Source organism: Rhamphochromis longiceps, linkage group LG5 (genome assembly GCF_057381845.1).
Source record: "Rhamphochromis longiceps isolate RC_006_pf linkage group LG5, R_longiceps_female_GT1.1, whole genome shotgun sequence".
In the NCBI taxonomy this organism is placed as follows: Eukaryota; Metazoa; Chordata; class Actinopteri; order Cichliformes; family Cichlidae; genus Rhamphochromis; species Rhamphochromis longiceps.
The window spans coordinates 27,227,905-27,254,887 of record NC_140561.1 but is presented as its reverse complement, the minus strand read 5'-3'; the positions used below and the strand labels follow the sequence as shown (position 1 = coordinate 27,254,887).

The 26,983-nt window shown below is 39.4% G+C and overlaps 3 protein-coding genes across 5 annotated transcripts; 1 reads left to right on the top strand and 2 right to left on the bottom strand.

The window, feature by feature from the left end:
- Positions 1–1,078: 1,078 nt before the first annotated feature.
- LOC146670202 (tumor necrosis factor ligand superfamily member 14-like) lies at positions 1,079–5,207 on the top strand. Its single transcript, XM_085407974.1, has 4 exons — positions 1,079–1,255; positions 1,643–1,670; positions 1,914–1,952; positions 2,763–5,207. The coding sequence occupies exons 1-4, from the start codon at positions 1,079–1,081 to the stop codon at positions 3,149–3,151; spliced, it is 633 nt and encodes a 210-aa protein (XP_085264100.1). The 3' UTR covers positions 3,152–5,207.
- A 1,889-nt stretch (positions 5,208–7,096) lies between these two features.
- sxph (saxiphilin) lies at positions 7,097–15,449 on the bottom strand. Of its 2 annotated transcripts, none has more exons than XR_014911759.1 (17): positions 14,967–15,375; positions 13,892–13,991; positions 12,949–13,125; positions 12,674–12,836; positions 12,535–12,599; positions 11,307–11,464; positions 11,022–11,208; positions 10,788–10,936; positions 10,608–10,698; positions 10,114–10,161; positions 9,846–10,028; positions 9,487–9,634; positions 8,831–8,913; positions 8,552–8,736; positions 8,052–8,238; positions 7,306–7,968; positions 7,097–7,267 (listed from the first exon to the last, which is right to left on the bottom strand). XR_014911759.1 is itself a non-coding variant. In XM_085407026.1 (17 exons), the coding sequence occupies exons 1-17, from the start codon at positions 15,443–15,445 to the stop codon at positions 7,925–7,927; spliced, it is 2,187 nt and encodes a 728-aa protein (XP_085263152.1). In that variant the 5' UTR covers positions 15,446–15,449; the 3' UTR covers positions 7,097–7,924. The 2 variants fall into 2 exon arrangements, 1 of the variants encoding a protein (XP_085263152.1); XM_085407026.1 differs by adding an exon at positions 15,391–15,449 and having other exon boundaries at positions 7,097–7,968; positions 14,967–15,130.
- A 3-nt stretch (positions 15,450–15,452) lies between these two features.
- Positions 15,453–26,676, bottom strand: sfi1 (SFI1 centrin binding protein). 2 transcript variants are annotated; one of them, XM_085407025.1, is made up of 30 exons: positions 26,111–26,676; positions 25,957–26,028; positions 25,746–25,856; positions 25,561–25,655; positions 25,356–25,452; positions 25,148–25,250; positions 23,179–23,335; positions 22,920–23,081; positions 22,734–22,804; positions 22,552–22,644; positions 22,352–22,449; positions 22,191–22,257; positions 21,959–22,089; positions 21,313–21,394; positions 21,061–21,239; positions 20,886–20,961; positions 20,496–20,591; positions 20,321–20,397; positions 20,110–20,212; positions 19,920–20,016; positions 19,441–19,601; positions 19,279–19,353; positions 18,737–18,811; positions 18,451–18,627; positions 18,185–18,375; positions 17,591–17,855; positions 17,414–17,498; positions 17,157–17,301; positions 16,980–17,079; positions 15,453–16,138 (listed from the first exon to the last, which is right to left on the bottom strand). In XM_085407025.1, the coding sequence occupies exons 1-30, from the start codon at positions 26,272–26,274 to the stop codon at positions 15,965–15,967; spliced, it is 3,579 nt and encodes a 1,192-aa protein (XP_085263151.1). In that variant the 5' UTR covers positions 26,275–26,676; the 3' UTR covers positions 15,453–15,964. The 2 variants fall into 2 exon arrangements, with proteins under 2 accessions (XP_085263151.1, XP_085263150.1); XM_085407024.1 differs by having other exon boundaries at positions 25,335–25,452; positions 26,111–26,675.
- Between the last annotated feature and the right edge of the window lie 307 nt (positions 26,677–26,983).

Here is a 26,983-nt window from a genome sequence, read left to right as displayed (position 1 = left end):
TCTTGAAACTTACTGTTCTTCCAGCTGTGGCTTCTTTAAAAGTCCTGCTCGTTATATGAAATCAGCAGCAGGTAGAAGTGGCAGTATCCCCGATAGTTAGAATTCCTCTTTGCTCCGATAGTGAATCTCAAACACACTGCTCACAAAGTGAAACTGTGACATATAACTGATGCCTGGTTTGATTCCAATTAATGTTTCTGTTGCACCTCTATTGTGGCACTTATGCTACCTTTGCCTACAAAGCCTCTTATCTGCATTTACAGTTCTTTTGTCTGTTACAGTCAACCAAAAACGGTGGAGAAGCAGAACGTTAGATCATATCTCAGCAACTGGGAGAAATTTGCCTTCAGGGATTTCTGCCTGGCAGGCTCTCTAACACCTGTCAGAGATGTATTGTAGGACACAGCATATGGAGAGGACTATGTATAGGTGACTGATTACTCGTGACAAACAGTGGAAAGTAGGCAAATAAAGTGCAGGCGACATCAATCAGAGAAACAGGAGAGAAGATGGGAAGCACAAAACAAAATAAGATACAAGAAAACTTTTTTTTTTTTTTCATTTTTAATGCTAATCCTTACCTTAGGGATAAAAAGAGACTAGCGTACAGAAAATAACCAGAGTACCAATCAGAACAAAAAGGTAGCAAAACTCAGCGATATCACCAAAAAGTAAAATTATTGTGACAGTGTTATTGTTACATCTTGAAAAATGCATATTCGTGGATCCTTTTGATATTGTGGAAGATGAGTAATACTGTAAGATATGTTTTCACAGAATCGAAATATTCTGGGACGTCTTGAGTGATCAGTGGTTCTGGAGTCAATGTGAACTTCAAAAAAATGTTTACTGATTATACAACACATGACTGTGAAACCAGAGCGTATGGTTGAAGCGTGACTGTGTTTAAGAGGAAATGTGTTTTGCAGTGTGTGCATGCATTTCTGTTACTGGTAGTGCCCCTCAGGATGGCGAGTCATCGCTACTTTAAACCACAGTACTTCCTTGCGTTTGAGTGGCTTCCTTGAGTCAAAAAGAAACTTTTTGTCTATTATTTGAAGATATTTTCTCTGCAGGAATGGCGGACACTGGTGTGGAACTGGACAGACTTGTTGCTGCAGTGCCCCAGAATCCAGATGAGCAACAAAAAGATGACAAATTGGCACAAACGCTGCTGTTTGTCCTCCTGACTGTAGTGCTGTATGGCATTGCTGCACAGGCTTTTTTTATTAACCTGCTTTACCACCGTGAATTGGTGAGTATCAGCTCAGTGTACTCTAGTCTTTAAATCTAAATATTTATTGCCTGCTTTTTATCCTCTCTTATTGTGACTTTAGAGGTATAAAAATGAATTGATTAACTGTAACAATTAAGCAATTGTTGTGATATATCAGCTGATAAGATAGATACTACTGTAGCACATATCTAATTGCAAAAGCTTCTATTACTTTGGGCACATTTGTTGTGAGCTTGTCTCGTTTTAACAGTCATTTGTTTATATTTTATTCAATTTTCCTGTACTTTTAAAAAAATTTATTTTATTTTTTAAAAATTCTTCTCTGTACAAGTAAACGTTGTACTCTATCATCAAATATGACGCATTGACAATTTCTTTCAAACTAATTTGTAACTTCCATTGCAGGCTGTCTCAAGACTGAACAACAGATCAGGTACACAAGTCTCTTATTACATTTAACCTTAATTCAACCATGAACTAAAATCTCGAGACTAAGAATATCTTTTGTGAGCATATCTAAAAAACAAAACATACCCCTCCCCGCATTTTAGATTTTTGATTTCATTGCAGAACAAGATGAACCCATCCGTGGTTTTGCACATCTGACAGGATAACTTAAAATAAACAAATAAACAAACAAACAAAAACAGCATTTAGATTTTTGTTTCCATTGCAGAACAAGATGGTAGAATCCGTGGTTTTGCACATCTGACAGGTTGGATAACTTTTTTTTTTTTTTGTAAATAACACAAGTGTATACCATCCATAAATAAAATAACCGTCGTCATGATTTTCTGATTTGCACGATTTTTGCATTTGTTTCTCTAATTAACGGTCAAACTGTATAGAAAAGCCTTCATTTCCCATTGTCAGTGATAAATACTTTGTCTTGCGTGCTGTATTTATATATCAGATGTAAGGCAGCAGAGTTATATGCTGAGTATAAACGGTGAGTTTGTTTTGAAACTGCAATAAACACACCAAGATTTGATTTCAGAGAAAAAAGAAGCTAAGAAGAATATTTTTAATTTTATTCATTTGTTGGCACATTATGTGAAGAAGCCACATTAATTTAAATATTTACCAAATAAATAATAATAACACTAATAATAATGATTTGGTGAATATTATCACAAAACTAAAGTCCTGCATTATCAACTGTGTGCTATCAGGGGCATTTAGATCTTTTTTAAATGGGGTGGCACAAGACGGATGAAGAACAAGGCGAGGTGACTACAGGAAATTCAAATTTTTATGACGGCGTACAAAAAAATCTGATTAATAAAATGCTGGGTATAGTTTAGAAGCAAATGTGCGGGTGTCTTCTGTCCCTTCTGTCAGATCAACTCTGCAGTCCCTATTTCCTTTTGAACAATTCATTGAAACTAGCAGTTTCACAAAACAGATCATAACTGGCCCAAAACAGGAGCTGAACTTTACATAAATTGGTTTAATTGTTTGCCGTGTCTGACTGAAAATACACAACTTTAAATTGCTACATCCATCTTGTCTTTTATCCCTGCAGGCGGGTCGGTTCAAGAAAACGAGGTGATGCTTTGGCATATAAATAATCTGACTGTTCTCAGCGGCATGGCCTACAAAGATGGTAGGCTTGAAGTTCAGGAGGAGGGATTTTACTATGTGTATTCCAAGGTTTGCTTTAGTGACCATGGGCTCTGGAACCAGTCACCTGATTTTTTTCACCACTTTGTTATGAAATCTGCTCACCTACATGGAAATCATTATACCCTCATGCAGTCACAGAAAGAGAACTCAAGCGACTTAAACAACAGCTTTCTGGGTGGACTTTTTCATTTGCATAAAGGTGACGGAATTTTTGTGAGGATAAGGACGAATTTAAACATTTTGCAATATAATGTTTCTGAACATTTCTTTGGTGCATTCATGATGTAGCTTTACACAGCGTGAAATATCAGAACATCACCTGGTCTTTACCAGGCTCTCACATGATTTAAGTCTAAGTATAAAACAACATGACATATTACACCCAATGACTGTAGAAAACAATCATTGATCTCACTGTTTTATTATGCATTTTGCAAAAGTGTAATCAAAATGATTCAGTAGTTTGCAGACCCACCTTCAACAATAATTAGTCAATAAGTCACTACTGAGCCCAACAGATAAAACATTAGAAACTGGACTAAGAAAGCGCTATCAGTGGGTTGTGGCTGTGAAAGCATTGACATGATTGGCTGTCCTCAGGTCTTCAGGAAGGCTGTTCCACAGATGTGCAGCATAGTAACAGAAAGCTTTCGCACTGTGGGTTTTTTACGTCTGACTTTAGGGACAACTTCAAAAACCTAAAAACTAGATAAAGAATCTGTTCTGAGGCTGACAATGGAGATACTTAAAAGCTGGTGTTGTTCATACTCTCTTCTGGCCTTGGTCACAACCTGTGTACCTAAGTTCTGGAGTGTAGTAGGGGGCTAGTTTGTTTTTAGGGAGACCAGAAAGTAGTGTCCCGAATTCGAAAATGTGGCACAAGACAAACCAATAGAGGCCCAGTAGAGTGAAATCAGATAGAGAGTTTATTAAAAACACACGCGTGGGAAGAAGCACACAGCATCACATCAGCAGACTTCTTCTCCCAAAAATACACAGAGAGTTGCTTTTATAACGTCAGGGTTAAACGCCCCTTCTCGCGTTCTAAGAACATAATTTGTATTTTAAGAACATCATTTGCATCTTGTACAGACAATGAGCAATTTTCAGAGCTAAAGGCAGACACAGAAGTTCCTCTTTCTAACATCTTTTTCCAAATATGCCGATGATTTCAGGCCCTGGAGGCCCCCGTGGATTTGTCCTCCTTTTGACCCATCTTCTGTCACCTATTACTAAGCAAACTCAAATGCAACAGGTTGCAACAAGAAGCTGAATACATTCAGGCCTTTGCTCAGGCCTGTTTCTAGATTGTATGTATTATATGTGTTTTGTAACCTTCTATAGCTCCAAGTCACTTACACAATAGATTGTCCGGACATCGCGCCGAACAAAGCTTACAACCTCCAATTAATTGACCGAGCTCCAACAAGCACAAAATGCAATGTGTATAAAATGGTCTTAGCTGTACCTGTAATTAGAAGGTTAATGTAATACCAACAACTTCAATAAATGTATTAATGAAATGATAATTACTTTAATTAATGCAATGGCAATGACTTAATGCAAAGTTACTTAATGCAATGATAATAATGATGAATATGAGTAGTAGTAAAATATTTTCCTTATTCCACAGTAGATCATTACAGTATTCCTTGTGTTGCTTTTTACTTTTTTAGCTTTATTTTCTCACTATTTCATTCATGTATGATGTACAACACTGTGTGTCAACTGCGGCTGTTTCAAAGAGCTTTAAAAAAACAAAAACAAAAAAACTTTGCAAGATATTGTATTACTTAGTTTTCGTAGTTACTGTTTTATACTTTGATGATCAATTAATTAAGTGGATCTGATTAGCAGCTCCTGGGTGCTACTTACCCTCTTAAATGCCATGAAAACAGCAAGGGTCTACTTTGTTTTTCACACACATTTTCTGAAGTCAACGTTTGTTTTTCAAGTTTTTGGTAACAATATAAGGTAGCTATGTAATATTGTGTGATGTGTGTTTGCTTATCTGAAGTTCTACAAGAAATCTAGTAAGATTAAGGTGATTTTTTTTCATTATTTCCTGATCTGTAAAAACGAATAACTTAAAGAGGGTGTATTTTCTTTTTCATGTGCACTGGTATATGGATATTAATGGATATCACTGGATATTAATTTGCCTCTAGGTAATTTACTTATAAACGCTGTGCAGTTTAATGTCAACGAGAGCAACAGATAAACATATAACTCATGTATCTCTATACACATGGGATTGTTGTACCAATTCAAATTTTGTTCAGCTGTGCATAGATTGTGGTGTTTTTGCTTGAGTTGTATTTTTGATTTTTTGTTTTAATAAACTCCTAATACCTCGCAGCAGTAAAATATATTGTTTTTGACTGGCAGCTGATATTCTCTTCTTTTAACTTTTATCTGAAATGTTTTTCTATTCTACATTTCTGATTAAAAGTTCCATTTTATATTTGTTTTGTAATTTGCTCTACAGTACGCACCTTATTTTTGGTCTTCAATGTATAACACCATCAAAATTAATCTGGTAGCATACTGTGTTTGCTGTGTTTTCTCTGCTTTTCCTTGCACAGCTTTTGTGGTGAAAAAGCTGTTTTGAGTTTTCAAGAACATGAAGATGAAATCTTTGCTTTTTCAAACAGTCATTAGCATTGTTGCCTCACGGCAAAAGGCCCTGGGTTCAATTCCACCATCTGGCCGGGGCCTTGTGTGAAGTTTGCATGGGTTCTCTCCAGGTACACCAGCTTCCTCACTGGCTCATTAGCTATGTGCTTCTTAAGCTGCTGCAGGTGCCTCTGACTGTAGCAAATAACTCTCAGACCACAGCGCACACGTTACAGAGTAGGTGTGCATGTTTGGCAGCACGGCAACACTTCCTGTTAATAGTTTGTTGTGTGGTTTGCATGTTCAGATCAACAGCTGCACCGAGTACTTTGTACCACAGACATTTTGACTGGTCACATCATCAACAGCAAAGGTGGAATAATAATAATGATTATACCTTCGTTTGATACATGGCCTAGTAATCTGTTTACTAATGTTTTTGATCTCTCGTAGTTGACTAAATTCAAAGTCAGGGAATGTCATTTAGTTATTTATATAACACCTTTCATACAAAAGCAATTCAATGTGGTTTACGAAGACAATGAAGAGGAAAGAATTAGGATAAAAACAAAAAACAATAATAAAATAAAATGAATATTTCAAAACTAAAACTAGTTTTAGTTTTTAAGACTAAAATATGTTTGCTCTACAGTAGACACCATAGTTAGGATTATACACCTGAATTAGGAGGAAGAAAACAGAATTCAATTGACTGCAATCTACTGACATCTGGTGGATCGATTTTATAGACCGTTATCACCAAAAGCTATATCCACAAGATTTTATTCCAATTGCCACTAAATATGTAATGAATAATGTTTGCCACTTTGTGAAACCGAATGATGTGGTTACATTGTAACAGACTCCCCTCTACTCCTCCACTCACCTCTCCTCTGCTGCTGAGGATAAATTCAGCCGAGTCACCAGCGTCAGAAATCACAAGTGAACAGCACCTCAGATTAGAGTCCAGATAAATGGCAGACAGAGTTCCAGTAGCAGACACATCTCTACATCAACTGTTCAGATGAGACAAATCAGGCCTTTATGGTCAAATAGCTGCTAAGAAACCACAACTAAGGAAAAGCAACAAGCAGAAGAGATTTGCCTGGGACAAGAAACACAAGGACTGGACCAGTGGAAAACTGTGCTTTGGTCTGATGAGTCCCAATTTGAGATCTTTGGTTCCACCCTTTGGTTTGTCTTTGTGCGACGCAAAAAAGGTGAACGGATGGTCTCTACATGCATGGTTCACATCGTGAAGCATGGAGGAGGAGTTGTGAAGGTGTGGGCGTGCTCTTCTGGTGACATTGTTGGGGATTTATTCAAAATTGAAGGCACACTGTACCAGCATGGCTACCACAGCACCCTGCAGCGACATGCCATCCCATCTAGTTTGCATTTAGTTGAACCAACATTTACTTTTCAATAGAACAGTGACCCCACAATGGCCTCCATAGTCACCTGACTTAAACCCAATTGAGATGGTTTGGGATGAGATGGATTCCAGAGTGAAGGCAAAAGGACCAACAAGTGCAAAGAAGTAATCAAAGCAAAGGGTGGCTATTTTGAAAAACAAAATATAAAGCATGTTTTGAGTTATTTCACACTTTTTTGTTTACTACATATGTGTTCATTCATAGTTTTTATGCATTCAGTGAGAATCTACAATGTAAATAGTCATGAAAATAAAGAAAAAAACATTAAATGAGGTTTGGTAGTGTACATTAAAATGTATTATCTTTGTATTATCTTTGAAGTGAACATGTGCCAACCACTGGAAAGGATCACCTTGAACAAGGGTTCAAGGTGATCCTTTAATTTCTCACCTGTCTGCAAAATTACAATTTATACTAAACAAATCATTTTACCAGCTTTAAAGGTGAAAGCATACAAATGATACACACTTAAACAAACTACAATGTCATTCTGTCATCGGTGCAGCCTCATGGAGTGGCTCTTTAGGCTTTCTTTGCTTACCATAATGACAGAAGAAAAGCAGAAACTTATTAATTCTTAACATAACAAACAAAGTTAAGTTAAAGGCACACAACAAATCTGACAAAAGAGGTAATTATAGCACAATATATGTAGTACAGAGATAAGAGCAGTGCTGGGCATTATAACAGGTTCTATGTGTGACATTTTGCTGAGAGAATGTCATAAGATAAAATCAGTATGACAATGAATTCTTGCATTTACTGTCATGCTTAAATGTAGTTTTTGTGTCTTTGAAAAACACAAAGATTACACATCACTCATCATTTTTAGTTCAGATGGCATCTAAATGTAGTAAAAAGTAAAAAAAAATCCCAACATTTTAACATTTTATTGAGTTTTTTGTGAACATGATGATAAAAAGTGATGGTTTGCAGACACAACAAGTATGTGGATGAAGAGTGGAAAAACTGAAGCACAGAGGTTGTGTTGTTCTTGTTGGTGGGTCCATTAAAATATGCTGCACACATCTTGATTGCAAAACTCCAATATATCTGTTGGAAAGGAAAGCAAACAGACCCATTAGTGACAGTTTAATTGTGCAACAATCGGCCACTCTGTCGGGCTGCTGTCGTACCAGAGTGTGTGCAGTTGAAGACCGTGTCTGCGTGGGTGTAGAACTCCTCTCCGAGGATGGAGCGGTAGTCCATGTGACTCGTGTGGGCAAAGCATTGCGTTGCATCTTTAAACAGCAAATCACTTTCTCCATATTGATGAGACTCAAAGAGCCTGAACTCTGTGTTTGAGTTGACGGCCAGAGCTTCCTATATGGTCAAAAAACAACTAATAAATACATTTAGAGGTATAATTATCCACCTGTGTCCTCGACTCAACTTTGGGCTGCATATTGGTGCAAAAATGATGCTATGCCATTAAAACATAGAGCTTCACTGAGCAAATATAAAAGCAGGAAGATAAAAAGCATTCTGCAAAACTTTTATAATAAAGAAATAGAGCTGAGGTAAGTCAAAGCAAATGATTATAAAAAACACACTGAGTAGTAAAGTAATGTACTGGCAGTAGTTTGCTGCTGGGGAGATTTTAAAAACAGATTGTTTAAATAAAATCTAAACAGACCTGTGACTTCATAAGGAAGTCGTACACTCGTGCTGTGAGCACGGGCCGTGTCATGACGGTGTTTGGTGGGATGACTCCCAGATTACAAGTCTCCCAGTCTGACAATGGGGCCCGGCGACCGTCAGCACACAGCAACTCAAAGTCTGACGATGACCACCCCTCTGCCCAGCCAGTGGTGTTCAGACCTGCAGGATGTAGGAGATGTAGACATTTGTCATGTGAAGTTAGAGTCTGTTAGTGTGAGTGATCGCATCACCGGTTTGATTTTGAATATCTCACCGAGGATGTTTGTGTGAAGGCTGTGTTGCTCGAGAAAGGCCACGTCACCATAGCTTTTCCCGCTGCGATCTCCAACTAAGCACCTGAGCAATGAGTAACGGGTTGAAGGGTCAGTTTAGTAAAATGGTTTAACTCTGTTTCCACCACTAATTTATATTAGAGGAAACCCCAAGAATCAGACTTCAAACAATCGCTTGGTGACAGTGGGAAGAAAAAAACTCTTAACAGTAAGAAACCTCTGGGAGAATGAGGCTCAGGGAGAGGCAACCATCTGCTGAGGCGGTTTGGGGATGAGTAGAAAGAGAAAAAAGTAGAGGGGCTTTATATTCTTCACTTGTCTCACACTGATGTTATGTTTTCTAGTGTTGCGCCATGGTCATGTGGAAATTCTGTTATAATATTTTTGGATGGAAGAATGATAGTAAAACCCATTTGAACCACTTGATTTCCAAAAATGCTTTGTTTAAAAAAAAAAAAAAATCTCTGTCAACTTTAGTATGTGTCTACAGATGACCCATAGAGACGAACGAAATTAGTTTATTCAGATTTATGCGCATTATGATGACGGAAGATACTTCGAAAAAAGAGGACAATAGAACTTAGAAAGACTAGATTTAATAATATTTGACGCAGGACATACACTTTACTACACATACCTTAAAGCTCCCATATTTCCATAGTAACGCTCATTGTGATTTTCAGTGCAGCGTTTGGTTGCAGTCTCCCCTGTGCCTCCGATGCATACCTTGCAAAGATTACCCTCAGATCCAGGAAGACAACTTTTCCAAAACACCTCATTGTACACTAGGAAAACACAAAGTGGCAGACTGCAGTCACGTGAGGGTCAAAGCAGCGTTGGATTAATTTAAAAGGATAAGGATCCAGCAGTGTGGGGTGCAAAGGTCCAGAAAACATGAACAAGATATTTCTAAGAAGTGGACTTGAATGAACACTGATTAGTGGTGAATAAGTTTAGTAAATCAGGATTTCCCATGAATTTTTCTGAAAACACTACCTTTGTCAGGATCACAGGGGGAGCTGCTGTTGTTCGCCAGGCTTAAGCTGTGTCTGTATGGCAGGAGCCAGCCTGCAGGGCTGTAGGTGTTGCTGTGGCAGGAGCGACGGCCTCCGAGATTCCCGATGAATATGTTCCTGCTGGAGCGCTTTGCGACTGCTAAACCCACAACTGAGGGAAAGACTGAACAGAGCAGCAGACGTGGTTTCTATGTAGAAATAAGATCATTGTAGACTGATTATGCAGCTGTTTTTTGTCTTCATCTCACCATCTGTCTCCAAGTGAGTGGATCCTTCAGCAGGCATGCAGTTTTTTCCTGTGAAAACCCAACAACACAAGAGTGACACAGAAAAGCACGTGCTTTATTGATTAATCTGATGAGACTTTTTGTTTTGTTTTTTTACAAGGGAAAATGCTATGCAATCCTACTGGCCCTGTGTGAAAAAGTAATTGCCTAAACCTATTAACTGTTTGCGTCACCCTTGGCAGCAAGAACTGCAATCAGACATCTGCGATAACTGGCAATGAGTCTTTCACCTCACTGTGGGGGACTTTTGGCCCATACTTCTCTGCAGAATTGTTTTAATTCAGCTACACTAGAAGATGTTTGAGCATAAACGTCATGTTTGAGGCTATGCCAAAGTACCCAGACTTTGGTTAGGCCAATCTAAACCTTCATTTCTGTTATTTTGAGCCATTCAGAGGTCCTCGTGTGTTTGCTTCATAATTACATTACATTATTATATTCTGCAACAGTCCTACCATAATATTCCGTCACAACGGGGACAAGACCACACTTCCCTGCGATGAACGAATGCGTGGCATCCAGCGAGACAGCGTCCACCTCATCCCTCTGTGGTAAAGGCACACGTCATTTTAGCTTGTATAGTGTCCTAGAGAGTTTGATAAACATCTCAATAATCTGCAGTCTAGATGGCTTACCTTAATTTTCTCGATACAGTCACGCATTGAGACAGCTCTGACGCACACCAGTGGGTCAGACTTTATGCTGAGCGCCCACTGCTCACACTTCTTCTGCTCTGCGTAGCTGATGCAGCACCATCTAATGACACTGTCCTCCAGTGAGCTTCCTGCAAACACAAAGACACCGTAAAACCCAAGCCTGTGCGTTCTGAGTTTAAAAATGTACAACCGTACATATACTAGAACAAGCACCTTCATGCCCAAGTCCTTTGAGCAGCGCCACATAATCCAGCCCCAGCACCTGACTGACATCTATGTCGTCTTGCAGGACAACGAGTTTCTCAGTCACATCTCTGAAGAGAAGATCGTTTTCTCCAAAAGATGAGGAGCTGAAGAGTTGGAAGCGCTGCCTTTCTCTTCCTTGCCGACCAAACAGCGTCTAACAAATTAATAAAAAATGCTTGAACAATCAGTTAGTGGGTACAGTAACAGCTATGACCCTTAGGCACAGAGATGGAAATTGAACAAACTATTTACCTGCACAGTTGCTAGAAATTTGCGAACAACCTTGCGAAAATTAACTCTGGTGACCATGCCCCCTCCTGGACCACGACCCAGATTACAGCTTCTGTACTGGCTGAGGGGAGCTTGTGTGCCATCAGTACACAGTAACCTGAACTCATCACGCTCACTCTCTGACAAAAGAGACAAATAAAAAACTGAAAGGTAAACAAGTCTTAAGGGTGGGTCAGTGCAACTTTCTGCAGTTTGGTGGTTGAACTGATTTAAACAGGATATTTACAGCGATCAGGCATAACATTATACCCCCTGCAGGTGAAGTGAATAACGCTGACTGTTTCTTTATCTTGGCACCTATTAATATGTGGGATATATTTAGGTGCCAAGAGAACATTTTGTCCTGAAAGTTGATGGATTAGAAGCAGGAAAACTGGGCAAGCATAAGGATTTGAGTGAGCTTGAAGAGGACCAGATTTTGTTGGCTAGATCAGAGCATCCCCAAAACTTGCTCATTGACAGCTGGATTAGGCCCCAGCCTTTCAGCGACCCCGAATAATAAGCAGTTAAGAAAATAAGTTGAAGGACATTTTGATGAACAACATATTATATTCTATATTTTGGTTTTCTGTGCAAGCTTTTTCTGTACATTATCTTTTAAAACCTGTTAGTCCTGATGACTATGTGTAAAATAAAGGAACAAGCCCCTCTCAGTTTATGGTGAAAGCAGTTTGTAGCACAAAGATCAGGAAAGTTTATTTATGGCTAAAACATAGCAGCAATACAAAGTAATACAGAAGTTTGATCATGAAAAACAAAACAAAAATTTGATAATTGGCTCAGTCCCAAGTTTGTGCGCAGCTTAGCACTTTTCTTTTAAGCACGTTATCTATCTCACATGCATTAGCTGATTAGGCTCAGCAGTTGCCCTAGCATGAATATGGACCAGCCGGGGTACCAGAGGAAACACACACAGGCTGTGGGGTGCTATTGTGGTTAGCACTGAACAACTATATCACCCACTGTCATCAGAAAGACTCTGTTCAGTCAAACTGTAATGTCATCTTTAGTTTTATTGTTTAATAACAACCAACAGTCAGTTTGCCATGACTTTAGGAACTTAACATTTTTTTATAAATATGATATTAATAGACCCCTTTATGCAAATGTCATTTTCAAAACATTTTGCTGGTTTTGGGATATCCCCATATATATTTTTATTTCAATACAATATAAAAAAAATGCGTACCTTCAATAGTTTCAAGTGCTAAATGGTCCACAAATGCAACATCCCCTATCCCCCTCCTGAGACATCTGTAACAGAGCAAAACAGGAAATAAAAACAGTTTCCTGATGTTTTAACTGGTTGACCTTTTGTAAAGCCTGACCTGAGAGCTCCCTGGTTGTTGTAGAAGAGCTCGCTGTGGGATGTTTCGCAGTGGTAATTCTTCTGGCGTATGTAAGACTTCTGGCCCTGGCACAAAGTGCACAGAGGAGGTGCCATCGCACCAGCACCAGGAATACAGCTGGCACTGAAAAAAGTGCTGACATCTGTCAGAGGAGGAGAAAAAACAAGTCAGGGTGGGGGACTGAAAACCCAGATCAGAAATGAAAACACATTTATGGAAAAAATGCAGCTGACAGTTGATTACAGTCCGATTACCCTGACTAAGCGGATGCTCCTTTGCCCAGCTCAGGTAGTTTCGGGACAGCAGGAAGCCGAGCGGGAGACTCCATCCAGCTGTCCATCGAACTCCGCTGTGACAGCTCCTGTGGCCCTGCAGGGATCGTATGTCCAAGCTGCTGTTTCTCACCACAGCCACAGACAGAGTACAGCCTCCTGTAGATAAATATATAAACAGACATGTGGGTCTTTTCATATCAGTATCAACCAAATCTTCAATAACCCCACCTGAGTTATTGAAGCTATACAAAAAGATTCCTTTTTTAAGAGTCAAGACTGGGTGCTTTTTCACAGGTTCTATTTTTTGTTTTTTTGAAGTTCAGAATGTCCACTCCAGGTGTCCCAATCTAAAACTGAAATCTCAAGATGCAGCTCCTTTAGCATTACCAAGATCTTAACTCCTTCAGTAAACATAATTTCATATTTAACTGGCAATTTGGAAAGTGTTAAATATATAAACTATGCTAGAAAATGATTATATGCATGAGGAATTATGGCTAGAAGACTAATCAAAATGTAGGTAAAAAGGGGACCTTTCAGATGCTACAGCATGTTGTAACTAGTCACTCTTCCTGCACAGCCCTGAAAGATTGACACAAAATTTACTTTTTCAAGTTTTCTCTTGTGAATTATTATTAATTATTTTCTACCTTCATTTTGTCCATGAAGCTAGCTCTTACATTGCTCAAAAATATGAAAAAAAGGTTATTAAAAAGCGCCAAATTTCAAACCACTCCTGTACTCTGAGGGTGTTAAAGTCAGAACATTTTCACAGTATGATGGTACTATTTTGCATGGTTATGCTCATTCTAAGCTCCAAGCTCATTCTGAATGGGGTTAAGTTCGAGAAACGTATTTTTCAATAACCCGCTTTTTAGATCAGTGCTGAAGATACATCTCAGAAAAGTGAGCTTAAACCTACCATCACTGTAGATCTCCTTAGCAATGGCTACAAGGTCAAACTGCTTGACAGCTGAGTAAATTTCTCCTGCATCTAAAGTTACAATGTCAGCACGATTAGCCTGAAACAAACAATTGACAAAAAGAGTTTTAAATAGTTAATTTTACATCTCAGCAAATTCAATTAATACAATGCTAATACACAGTTATCCCAAAAAGAAGGGATGTGCAATGTACTGTTTATAAGGTTGGGGAAACCTGCAGTCAGCTGAGACTAAAAAAGTCACTTGACTTGGATGAGTGAGGAAACGTTTCTCCCACTGAAAACGCTACGTCCAGATGAACAGAATCAACTTTTGGGTAATGTACTTGCACTTTATTGTGTCCTCCATGTTATGGTGCTTTCTAATTTTACTCCACTACAGTCTGGATGTAATCATTGAGTTTTGTAATCCATTTATTTTACAGCTTAATTTCATTAGTGTAGTTCTCCTTGCAACTTCACTATTACACTTCTCTCTCTCTTATAGTCCTGCACACATATTCTGTCTTGCTTCTCGTGACTTTCATTTGCATTTGGTAAATTTTTATTTACCTCATTTTCACCTGCCTGCCTTATCACCAGTGCAAACAGGGGGCTAAAAGTCAAACCCAGCCCCACCATGAACACAGGAGTCACTCCAATCACATATCTCACCACTGTCCTCATACATGTCGTCCACCATCCACACATAGTTCTCTGGCACTCCCTCGTGCAGTATCGCAGTTCTTCTCTTGGCGCCTTATCATGTTATCTCCATAAAGACAAGTGCAACTCCTTCCATCTTTCCATACTTTTCCATCAACACTCTTAAAGCACACATGACATCTGTTGTGCTTTTTCTCAACATGAAGCCAAACTGCTGCTCACTAATCATCACCTCGGTTCTTATCCTAGCTTTAACAGCTCTTTTTAATATTTTCATGGTAAGGTGAATCAGCTTTACTACATCTCTGCTCATCACCCTTGTTACTGATATGCAAGCAACTTTAAATAATTTGCTCCAAGCTGGATTAAAACGCCTTTTTATTGTGTATTGCATTGTAGACTTGCTCACCTTGATCCTATTGATGCAGTCAGTTGTGCTAGATGCTCGTATGCATGAAAGTCTGGCAAAAGCTGCCAGAGTGGCTGGTGACACCACTGCTGCCAGAGCTTTAGCTAGTTCTGCACACTTCCTCTGTTCAGGATCTGACACTGCGCACCATCGCATCTTCTTAGCTGCCATGAAGGGAGCAGTTCAAATGGTTAAAGAAAGAAAATAACAGCCATAAGAATGCATACAGTCCTTCCAACTTTCAGTAAATTCAAAAGACTCTACAATATTCATATTATTAAACTCAGTTTTATTAATGTCCTGAAAAGCAAATGCTCCAAACAGATGGTAACAGGAACCAAAAACACCTCAACAATACGAGGCTGAAGAACATAAAATATTTCAAGAAACAATAATAATCACCTAGTTCAGTAACAACACTTACCACTTACAGAGCACACAAAGATGGAAAAGAGTAAAATGGGATAAAATCCTTGCATTTTGACTTGCTCTTGATCAAAGATATAATAACTCTGCAAACAGACCGCAGTCCTCTCTGTTAAACTAAAATCTGTGATTTTAGTTCAGTGATTTTCTGAAGTACTAGAAGCATTGCTACAAACAGGGTAATAGCAGACCTATTGCGTAAGGGCACCTCCTCCGAAAACAGTAAAGTCACTCTTTGCACACATATGGAAAATATTTTGCACCATCTGCAACAAGGACGACCCCTATCCAATGTTTTGCTGGATTTACAGCTATAGAGCTGAGTGTTCCTTTAAGGCACTTGACGTTTATGTTTTGGGAATGCCGAAGACATTTTACACAATAATTAATAAGAACCATTCAAATTGGTCCCCACCAGCTGAGGGCAGCAAAGACATAAGCACAGAGTAGTTAAATATGCATGTGCTGATTCAGTTCTAAGATCAGACTATTTTTTTAAAATGTGATGCTGGCAAGTGAACAACAGTTCAAACAATCAGCAGGTGAGCCCGTCACGCTCTCCATTATTCCTGTCATGTTGGAAATGCAGAGTTTTGAGATTCTGACTCTTCTGTTTTTTGATGAGGAGCATGAAGTCCTAAACTCCGGAGGACAGTCTGCAAATGCTGGATTCTCTTTGCGTGCAGCAACATCACCGGTTTCTGTTTTTCCAGCTTAGTGGACAGCCTGTCGATGAGCTCCTCCAACTGTCAAATGAAAAATCACCAGGAGTGACACAGTCAGTATCATGAACAATAATTTAATAATTTAATTGAATGCACCACCCTCTCAGCTCAGTTTCTTTTCCTCCACAGACAGAGATTTACAGGTCAAATGACGCTGTAGAAGAATGCATGGAAAATCTGAGCCATCAGGAAGAGAAACTTCAGAAGTTACTTCAGGTAACTAGCATCATGATTAAGACTGCACATGCACACATTGCAAAGTTTTCCTTTCCATAAGGAAATAAATGTGAACCCTTAGATTTATAACAGATAGTTAAAAAATGAAAAGGGTAATGTATGTCATAACTGAATCTGTTTTCCTACCTTATCACACTTACTTGTTGCGTAAGATATCTGTTGTTATAAGTGCTTATACACTTTGTAGATTCAATAATTGCATAATATTTGAAATGTCAGGAATTTAAAATATCTTACTCTAGAACTGGTCGAGGAATTACCTAACAAAAATACTTTTTTCAACAAAAGGCAGTTCACTTCATTAATAATCTCTAAAGCTTCACTCACACAGGCGTAGAGACTGCTTGGCAACTCCAAAAGAGGTTGGTGAGTGGTTCCTGGCTCAACTAGTTGAGGAATATGCACTTTTGGTGGTTCCCTAGCAACCACCGTTCGCTAGGGAACGCAAGTGTAAAATTAGTCTTTACACTTGTGTGACTGGGGTACTAAGCTTAATACTTATGTGAACCTAAATGTGAAAGGCACCAAATTTTGGGCTGTGATGATTAAATCAAGATAGCGTAACAGCAAACAATGTAAGTTTATGTTCAACATAAACAGTGACAAAAGTATCTTGTGTCCTTACGTCCTTCAACTCTTGACAGATAGCATTTTTTTCCATCACTTCGTCCTTTCCACTGGTCTGCAGCCAACTCTGTAACACCCCTTTCAGCTTTCGCCATGCCCTGAGTGAATAAAACACCGGTGCTATTTTCACATCACATATTGCAAAGAAAAGAAGAGTGGAAAAACAGATTTCTACCGGAGCTGCTTTCTGTCCAGCTGGAAACTCTTCATGTCCTGTTGAATCCTGAGAAGCTCGCTCATCAGAGCTGACGTTGAATCACTTGTTGCATTTTTAGCATCAGGAACCTCAGTTTCTCCACCAGATGCACTCAGACGTGTTTCTTGAAAAAGCAACAAAACAGTTCTTTTGAGTTTGGTGATTTAATAAGTTGTTGTTTTTTTTTTTTTATAAATATTGAAAACATACTCTAGAAAAAAGAGCAGGGTCTATACCTGGATATACAGATGAGTGGGGATCTAAAGAAGTGACAGACTGAGGAAAACGCTCAACTGGAGAGTCTCCAAGACTTGATTTGAACTTAAAAAGAAAAAAAGGTTTAACCCAAATTGAGTTACTTAATACAGCAACAAATAGTTGCTGATATGTCAAACAGGTGTATCTTATCTTACTTTATTCTGTGTCCCAGTAGTCATGAAAGCAGAAGGAGGTAAAAGAGGTTCTTGGTTTTGGGTGTGCTGAAAAAAGTCCATGTTGGACATTAGAGATTCAGAAGGTGGCACAGTTGACATGACACTGCACTGATGTGGAGAGGCAACAAAAACTTCATCAGCATGGGGGCAGTTTGACGCTGGATGGTTTCTCTGTGTGGGACGACTGGACTCAGATGAGTTTGGAGCTGCTTTAATGTTGGTGACGGCAGATTGTGGCTGGGTACTTGAGTAAACAGAAAAGAAAAAGCTTTAATCAATGATTCCTACACTGACTTTTAACACAATGCTTCAATTTAAGTAAGTTTATTATAGTTCAAACGATATTCAGATGCTTGTCTTCTGTTTTTATTTTCATGTATTACCACATACAGCATTGGAAAAAGGATTTTACCATCAAAAAACATGAAGCAATGTTTCTTTTACTGATAACTTCTCTTCCCTTTATGGGACTAAAGGCTGCAATGTTTGGGTATGCAGCCTAAAAAAAAAAAAAAAGTCAAACTGCATGTGTGGAACAGTTTCACGGCTTGTCAGAGTGAAGTACACACTCACAGCTTGCTGTGCAATCCAGCTGCAGCTTCTTGCTTTGTTGAGTCAGAAGATGAAACACTGCTCAGACAGAAGCTCACACTCTTTTTTGCTGGCTGCCCTCTCGTCTCTTGCTCTCTTCGGGGTTTGCACAGTGCCCGCTGCTTCCACCGTGCAGCACAACGTTTAACAACTCTCTGGAGGTGTTGTGATCTCTGCAGGACACAAGCAGAGAAGTGAGGCACTGAAATCTTAGGTCTAGAAATCACAAGAAATGCACAATAACCTACTTGCAGTTGACTGTGTTGTGTTAGGTTTGTTGTGAGATCATTCATATGAGCGGCATATGTGAGGATGCATGTCACCCCCTCCCTCAACAGCTGGTCTCTGTAGACCAGTGCAGCTCTGGCAGCATGTTCTTGCTTTCTCCGCTGCTCTGTGACCCAAATCCTCCACCCATACAACACCTGCGTCAGGTCCAGAAAGTATAAGAGGGCTTGTTAGACCCTGTGAGCACCATTTCTGCAATGCATTTGGTGGTGTAGAGAGAAAAGAATGTGGAGGCAGGTTATTTACCTTGGCCTGAAGTGTGAGGGACCAGTGCCAGAGTGCTCTCTCCGTTTGCTTCGCCTCTCGCTGTCTGTGCTGCAGCTGTTAGCAGAAAGAAAAACCAAAGCCTGTTTAACTGCTCTCAATCAAAACCAATCAATACTCATTCATTAGAAATGCCACATTTGCAACATGACGACAATAAACACACAGACAGATCTCAAAAATCGCACAGTCAGAATACACAGAGACAGCCTAAATCCATAGAAGAAATGTGGCAAGGTCTTCAGATGGCCAAAAATAAACCAACCTTCAAAGTGCCATAAAAACCTGGGAGCAAATGAAGTAAGGGGAACTGATGCCATTTTAAAAGTAAAGACTGTCCACACCAAATACTGATTTGATGAATCAAATCTATTGATTTAAAGTCTGACTTTGCTGTTTTCCCATAACTCTTTTTCCTAACAGAAATGATTAGCAGTAAAAGCAAAATAGAAGCAAATGGTAGATATTCACTTCTTTTGAACAATCAGTCTGTTCAGACCACAAAAAAAGGAAAATCAACAAACCTTTGTTTTCCACTGCTCAAAGTACATCTGGTACATTTTTAATCTCAGCAATAACAGTCCCTGTCGTTTCATCACCTACAAAATCACAGTTTTAAACAAGTTAGATTACAGCTTGATGACAGTATAGATGTATATGCATTGAGGGATAAAAGAAGTTAGAACCTTATTCTTCTGGTGCTGGTAGTGATGCTCTTTCCAAGCTTTCAGCGCATTAGAAAGGAGTTTGGAGTTATGGTGTCTCCTGGCTTTTTCCATGATTATCCTCTCCCTCCGAGCCTCCCTGGTCCGATTCCTCCATCGTCTGAAAAATTGCAGCAACCGCACTAAACACAGAAATCATTAAAAAGTTTACAACAATTTGGATACACCTGGTAACCAGACAACACAGTTCTGATGCAACAGTTACTTAACAGGTACAAAATCTTTGACAACTGCTGAGGTAACTGCTGCATTTGTCTAGGCGGTATCTTTCCATGACAGCCAAACAACTCTAAGACTAAGAAAGACATGCTGGAATATCAAAATTACTTACCACTGCTCTTAATGGTTACAGGTAGGTGGCAATCACAAGAGCAAAGTTAAGTTTGTTTAAAGAAAAATAAATAACTAAAAGGAGTTAAAATGGCACCATATGACATTACTTTCATTTATAGACTGCTGAGCCCTGCTTAGTGCTTCCCTCTGCTGGAAGCGCTTTGACACCGCAAGTGTTGTTGCTTCTCTCCACGTATGAAACACCTTGAAAGATTTAGTGAAAAGAAAGCAATCGGTGTTGAAAATATGAAGACGCCTGATGATGTTGAACATGTATGCATCAGATCGCTTTGTAACCTTAAGCTGAAGGGAGTGATCGAAGTGATTCTGTGCTTGTTGCTCTTCGAGCCGGATCTCTGCTCGCTGCTCTGCATTTTCCCTCCACTCAGTAAGCGCCACTCTGGAGAGACATGACTGAAACTTAAGATCCTAACAAACACCTAGGATTTCTAAACAGAAGAAATGAAATTCTGATTTTAGAATGAAACACAGTATTTGTCTTTATTACCTGAGAAAACACTGAGTGTGCTGCTTGTGAAGCTCCTCTGCATTGTCATAGATCTGAGACATCTGCAGGTGGTGTTTCTGTGAATACAGCAGGCCACAATGCATAGACTTCAACATTGTTTTCATGACCCTAAACAAATAAAATCATGTGGTTTTAACTGATATAAGATGTGCACCTTCCAGGCCACAAAGGAGTGTTTTAGAAGTTTAACTTCATGCCAACTCTGAACCTCTTCCAGCCTGCTTTTCTTTGCTCTCTGGACCTGAACAAACTGACACACACAGAGAAAAAAGAAAACGGATATATCACACATGAATATAATAAAAATCAAAGCGGGGAAGAAAAATCTATCAGCTTTCATAATGGCACTCCAAAGCTTTGGTCTCATTTAGGCAGTCTCATGCTGTCAGAGATGCTGAGCAGAATTTATAAGATACACATTTCCACATCAAAAAGCAAATTCTTTCAGTCTTTTTCAAATCTTAAGCACTGATTCCTTACTGCACAATGACTAAAGTAACAGATGGAGTGCAGACTAGACTCAACAAAAATGTAAAATAATCACCTTTTCCCATTTTTCTACAGCCTTTCTTAAGCAGCGCAAATCACCCTGATGGCAGGCCTGCTGCTCTCTGTTTCTCCTGAAGTAAAACAAATAAACGATTCTATTAGCCGACAGCACATTTAGCTCAAGCCCAAATTATTCAACAACTTCACCAAAACGTCTTCTTGAGCTTCACCTGTCTCGTAGCTCAGTGCTGTTTTCCTTCCACTGCATCATCGTCCTGTGTAGAAGTGTGCGACGATACAGACTACGTGAAGCCTCCTGTTTCTCCACCTCTTTGATCCGCTCTTGTGTGCGCTGCCTCCATCGCGTCCAGACTCTCTGCTTCTGGCATCTCTCGTCATGAAGAACTGCCTGGAAAAACTTAAATGTTATTTATCACCAGTGCAGTGCACCACAACAAAGTTTTCATCTGCAGTTGACGTACCAGCCGCTCAGAAAGCATCTCTTCCTTGAGCTTCTCCGACTTCCCCCACCAGGTGTAAAACACCCAGGCGCACTGGCGCCGCCTGTTAACACAGTGGACAGACAGATCATTTGGACATATTCATCCACCCACTGAGGTTGAAAACTACAAAGTCTACACACAAACCAGTACAAACCAAAGTCTAGATAGTGCAAACTGAATGTTCTCCCTGAGATGCCTAAATAAAGTCAATCTGATACTCTGACTGCCTGGGAAATGATTCCTGATTGTGGTGCCTCAGGGCTTGGATACCACAGACAGTTCCATAGAAAACTACCTTTTTTGTCTTTGAGTTACAGCCAGAGACCAGCTCCCACGAGCAAAAATGATCCTCAATAAAATTGGGGTCAATTTGGCACAGAAGATGATGTCTGCTTTCTGTTTAAAGACTGTGGTGAATCTGTATGCGTGCATCCCACCACTCAGAATGGGACCAGTGATCTAAAAATAGAGGGTCTAAAAACAGCATCCACACTGAAAGTGGCCCAGAGAAGCCAAAAAAATAAGAACCTTAAAGGGGAAAGCAGCCAAATTTAAAAAGGTATATTGTTATTTTAATTTCTTGGGAAGAGTTGCATAACTGAAGAGGAGAAAGGTGATGACTCACCGATTATAAGCTTGAGCTTTGAGTCTTCTCTGTTGAAGCATTCTGCTGTGGAGGGTAAACTCAACCCAAGACTGGAAACACCGAGGTAGCATACGGTCTACAAACCAAATGTCTGCACGACGCTCCAGTTCCTGTAAAAAAAATAAACAAAAAAACAAAACATAACAAGTTGATTGTGTTGTAATGTAAAAGCATCTGTATCTCTGCTGTCTTGAGTTGTATTTGAAAATACCTGCATGTATCTCTGCTCAGCAAGTTTCTCTCTCCAGTGGTGAAAATGTCTTCTAAGCAGTGAAGTGCTGCAACGAGAACCAAATTCCATTTGTAGCACCGGTATTACAACAAAGAACTGTGAATATAGCCCTGTGGATTGGGAAATGTATGTAAGAGCACCTGTAGTTACTCAGGGCCATCTCTATGAGGGGTTTAAAACTGCAGTTTTCAGCTTCCTCTACACGATCCTGCCATAGTTTCCAGTACTTACGAGTCATCTGCGCAAAAAAAAAAAAAAAAAAAAAAAGCAAAGCATTTCAGATGCTTTGAAACCTTCAATGAGATTAACACTGACTGTCTGCAGTGTGAAGATCAGTTACCGTTTGCTGACAATGTTGGATAGCCATACGGTTGTTCAGTCGATATGTTTTGTTCAACACGACATTAAGAGACAACCCTCGCAATCCAGCACGCTGCAATGAGAATGTGCTGAGATGAATACATGAATTGATCGTGCTGATCTTTGCTTATGAGTGGGTCCATTATTTTATTTATTTATTACCATTAAATGATGTTGGTAGTGTTGATTTGCTGCATTCTTTCTTTCAGTTTCTTCTCTGCACAATGCCACATCTACTGAAGAGCTCAAGAATCAAACAACAGTGCTAATAACTTAAAACTGATTTAGTAGCAGGTAGAAAAACTAGTTTATCCAAGTTTTATCCATTCTACAGGTGGATCAGGATACAAGCTCTCCAACGCACTAGTGCTCTGCACTGGATGCTCTGCGTGGCCAAACTGGCTGCTGCTTGCAAACGGGTCTCTTCACTGTGTTTGCAATCGAGAGCATTTCTCCATTTACTCCAACACTTCCTCACCAGGAGGCGAGAGCAGGCATGCTGAGCCAAAACTGAAGGCGAAACACAAAAGAACAAAAAATAAAAATGTGTTAAGAGATAGCAAAATAATGATGCTTCAAGAAAGCTGTGTGGGTATTTTATAATGACCTTGTGTTTCTTTCTTGGTGTGGCGATACGACACATATCTTATCCACTGATGCAAAGCTCTTCTTTTCAATCCGGAGATATAATGAAACGCAGCTCTGGATTCTTTTTCTTTCTGGCAAGAAGCAGCCGTCTGCATCTCTTTCCACTGAAGCCAAGCCTTCAATACAAAATATATCAGGTGACTCATCACCAGAGAGAACACACAGGAGTAATATACCTCAAGGTTCACTACTCTTTGGTTTTCTTTATACATTTTACCCTGGGAGCATGTCGTCCATGGGCATAATATAAGTTGACAACCACCTCAGCTTAGATAAGCATTTCAATTCAGTCGTATTTTATGCTGTTTAGGACTTAGACTCAGTAAGAGTTAGTTTTCACAGGATTGTCGTATAACTGAGCTATTTTCCCATTCCTGATTTATTTTTGCACATTTATCTCACTTAAATGTTTCAGATCAAATGTTAATATTAGATAAAAAAATAACTGAGGTTCATATGAAATGCAGTTTTAAGTAATGATTTCATTTATCAAGGATAAAAATAATCCAAACCTACAAGGCCCTGTGCGATAAAGCAATTTCTCCCTAAACCTAATGACTATTTGTGCCACCCCTGACAACGAGAACTAAAATCAGGTGTTTGCAATAACTGATAATGAGTCTTTCACATCCCTGTGGAGGAATCTTGGCTAACTCTTCTTTGCAGAATTATTTCAATTCAGTCGCACTGGTGTGTTTTGGATCATTGTTCTGCTGCATAGCCCAAGTGCGTCTGAATTTCAGAGCATGAACTGATGGCTGGACATTCTCATTCAGGATTTTCTGGTAAAGAGCAGAATTCATGGTCCATCACAGAGTCACCACCATGTTTGACTGCTGGTGTAATGTTTCTTTTATGAAATACTGTGTGAGTTTTATGCCAGATGTAACGGGACTCAAACCTTCCAAAGGGAGATGGTGGTATGATGTGAATCTACTTGACTTCGTCTGACAGGTTCCATTTCCATTATTTCTTGATTCAACAGGTCTGCCTTGAATCAGGCTGAGGTGTGGCTATTAAAATTGAACTCAACTTTCTAAAGAATGTGATTAATCACAGTTAATTTAAAATTCAATAATAACAACAGATGAAATTATCAATATATTATTGTTATTATTATTTTTTGTATTTCCTTGGGTCATCTTTATCTAATTAGTTTGACAGATTGGAACAGCCTAACTGAGTAGATCAGACTGCCGAGCTTACTATCATCTATCATCACCATAAATCTCTCTTAAAGACATACTTTGATGAGCAAGTTTTTACTGTGCCTCTGCTTTGAAATGAATGTTGTCCTTCGTTTATTCTTGGTGATAATTTTTTATTTATTTTAATTTTTCATAATTGCTTTTAATTTACATGTTTATAATTTTAATTGTCTTTATCTTTATAAGGGGCGACCGTGGCTCAGGGGCTTGGGAAGCGTATCTGTAACCGGAAGGTCGCCGGTTCGATCCCCGGGCTCTCTGTCCTGGTCGTTGTGTCCTTGGGCAAGACACTTTACTCTACCGCCTACTGTTGTTGGCCAGAGGGGCCGATGGCGCGATATGGCAGCCTCGCTTCTGTCAGTCTGCCCCAGGACAGCTGTGGCTCCAACCGCAGCTTGCCTCCACCAGTGTGTGAATGTGAGAGTGAATGAATAATGGCATTGTAAAGCGCTTTGGGTGCCTTGAAAAGCGCTATATAAATCCAATCCATTATTATAAAAAATAAGATTTGTCTTTATCTACTGCCTTTGAACTTCTTCTAATGTCAGTGTTCCTACACTTTATGTTGTTTCACTTTTAATTCTTCTTAAACATTTTGTAGTTTGTCACTTTGTTTTGAAAGGTGCAGTATTGAAAAAAAGTTATTGTTGTTATTTTTATTATTACTATTGATAATAATATTAACATGTGATTCACAGGGGTGTTCGATCATGCCCTTACCCTTGTCTTTAAGGTTAGCGCCCTCTGTTTCTGTGCTTGATCCTCCAAAATGTGAAGGTCTCGACGGTGCTGTAATCTAGTCTGCCACAAGCTCCACACTGAGCTGCAAAACAAAAACAAAGGTAAAACCAATATTATGGTAAAAATCATAATGCTAGAAGTTTTCATTTGCTAACACAAATCTCACTGCATAGCTGAGAGCCTGTACTGCTCAAGAGCTGATTCCAGCATTCTGCTCTTCAGTCTTCTCATCTCTGTGAAAACCTCCCATCTGTCCAACACCAGACGCATCCGCTGCTTGTCAGCTGATAATAGAAACAAAGTGGGTGATGACACGTCAGTGAATTATGAAATCTGACCAAAAAAAAAAAAATCCCCAAACCAACATTACGCTTGAATGGTAAAAGTCACACCAAATGACTGAGCCTTTTGCTGTTGCATCTTCTTTTCCCTCTGCAAACACACAAACATTCGCCAGCTGTGGAGAGTCCAGTTGCACAGGTAATACCTGAAATAAAAGCAGCATGAATACATGAACAGACTTTGGTTATTCAACTATAAAAGTCCTTCATAATGTCCTATAATGTACTGTAATGACCTGTAGTGACAGTCTGCTCGCATGTTCAGACTCCACTCCCTCCTGGATGACCACCACTCATCTCTCCATCCTTCAAAGGTTCTTCTCAGTACCACTCTGTTATAATGCGACCTGGAAAACACTGGAATTAGTGAGCAGGTAGGAAAACGAGGGCAACCAGATGGCAAACTTGAAAATGCTTTCAATTTCCAAAATAAATGAAACAGGTTACTTTGCTTCATGAGGAAGAACTCGGCCAAAGGTGTTCTGTATCCATATCTTCAGAAACTTTCTTGCAAGGTGCCTGCAGAAGTTAAAAGAATGGAGACTTAATTTTCAGGAAGACAGTAACATGATAACAATGGGTCAAGGAATAGTCTCAGCACCTTATTCTCAGCTCCTTGAGTCTTCCACCTTTGTTCCAGCTGTATCCAACTCTGTAAGCGACCTTTCTGATGTGAATTTTGCGCACTTGTTTTGCTTCGCCACGAGATCTGACATAGTTTAAACGGGGTCTTACTGGATCTGAGTTTCCGCCGCTACTTTGCATTTTTCAAGCGGCTATTATACAGAGCACCGAATCGTATCACTTCTCATATACAATCATCCTCATTTTACACTTTGAAGGCTGTTGTAGCTTACATGACAAAATTACCTTCATTTATCCTCACGTTAAAACTCTTTACAAAGTGCCGCGCGTTTGTTTTTCCTTATCACGTGACCACTTGGTGTCTTCGATACACAGTTGTCAACAGCAACAACCTCCGCTGCCGCTCCACACTAAACTGGTTGTGGTAGTTGTAAGAGTCAAGGTCTGCTTAATAAACTTCTCAATATGGGGTGGTGTTTTTCATACACCTCCCTCTACAACAGTTTACATTCTGAAATGTTTACTTCACACGGGAAGAACGTACTTAAGGTCCCCTCAGTTTAACGACGATGACACGAAATGTCAGTCGTTGACTGCCCGCGAGGACGGGGTCTTTATTTTCATACGGACCACCAGGAGACAAGCGGTGGAGAATCACAAATCGAGCGAATCCTGAGACAAAATATGGCCGTCTCTAATAATGCCTGTCAAGTGCCTTTTACCGTAGTATAAAAAAATCACTACAACGCTATTTACATTTTCAATATGCTATATACATACGTATAAACCAATTTATTGGGAAATTAATTGTCATATATTGATTTAGATTTCAAAATAACTATCGCCAACGAACACCTGCCAATTTTAATTTTTACAAAGGCGCGCTGGT

Bases quoted from the DNA above. Each gene is read 5' to 3' on its own strand.
- sfi1 (XM_085407024.1), bottom strand. From the start codon at position 26,274: ATGCAAAGTAGCGGCGGAAACTCAGATCCAGTAAGACCCCGTTTAAAC. The intron at 22,645-22,733 runs GTAATAAATAAA...TTCTCATTGCAG, and splicing joins ACTACCAACATCATTTAATG to CGTGCTGGATTGCGAGGGTT. The intron at 22,090-22,190 runs GTATTTTCAAAT...TTTTTTTTACAG, and splicing joins CTGAGCAGAGATACATGCAG to GAACTGGAGCGTCGTGCAGA.
- LOC146670202 (XM_085407974.1), top strand. From the start codon at position 1,079: ATGGCGGACACTGGTGTGGAACTGGACAGACTTGTTGCTGCAGTGCCC. The intron at 1,256-1,642 runs GTGAGTATCAGC...CTTCCATTGCAG, and splicing joins TGCTTTACCACCGTGAATTG to GCTGTCTCAAGACTGAACAA. The intron at 1,953-2,762 runs GTTGGATAACTT...TTATCCCTGCAG, and splicing joins TGGTTTTGCACATCTGACAG to GCGGGTCGGTTCAAGAAAAC.
- sxph (XM_085407026.1), bottom strand. From the start codon at position 15,445: ATGCAAGGATTTTATCCCATTTTACTCTTTTCCATCTTTGTGTGCTCT. The intron at 12,600-12,673 runs GTCAGGCTTTAC...GCTCTGTTACAG, and splicing joins AACAACCAGGGAGCTCTCAG to ATGTCTCAGGAGGGGGATAG. The intron at 10,029-10,113 runs GTGAGATGAAGA...TGCTCTGTTCAG, and splicing joins CACTCACTTGGAGACAGATG to TCTTTCCCTCAGTTGTGGGT.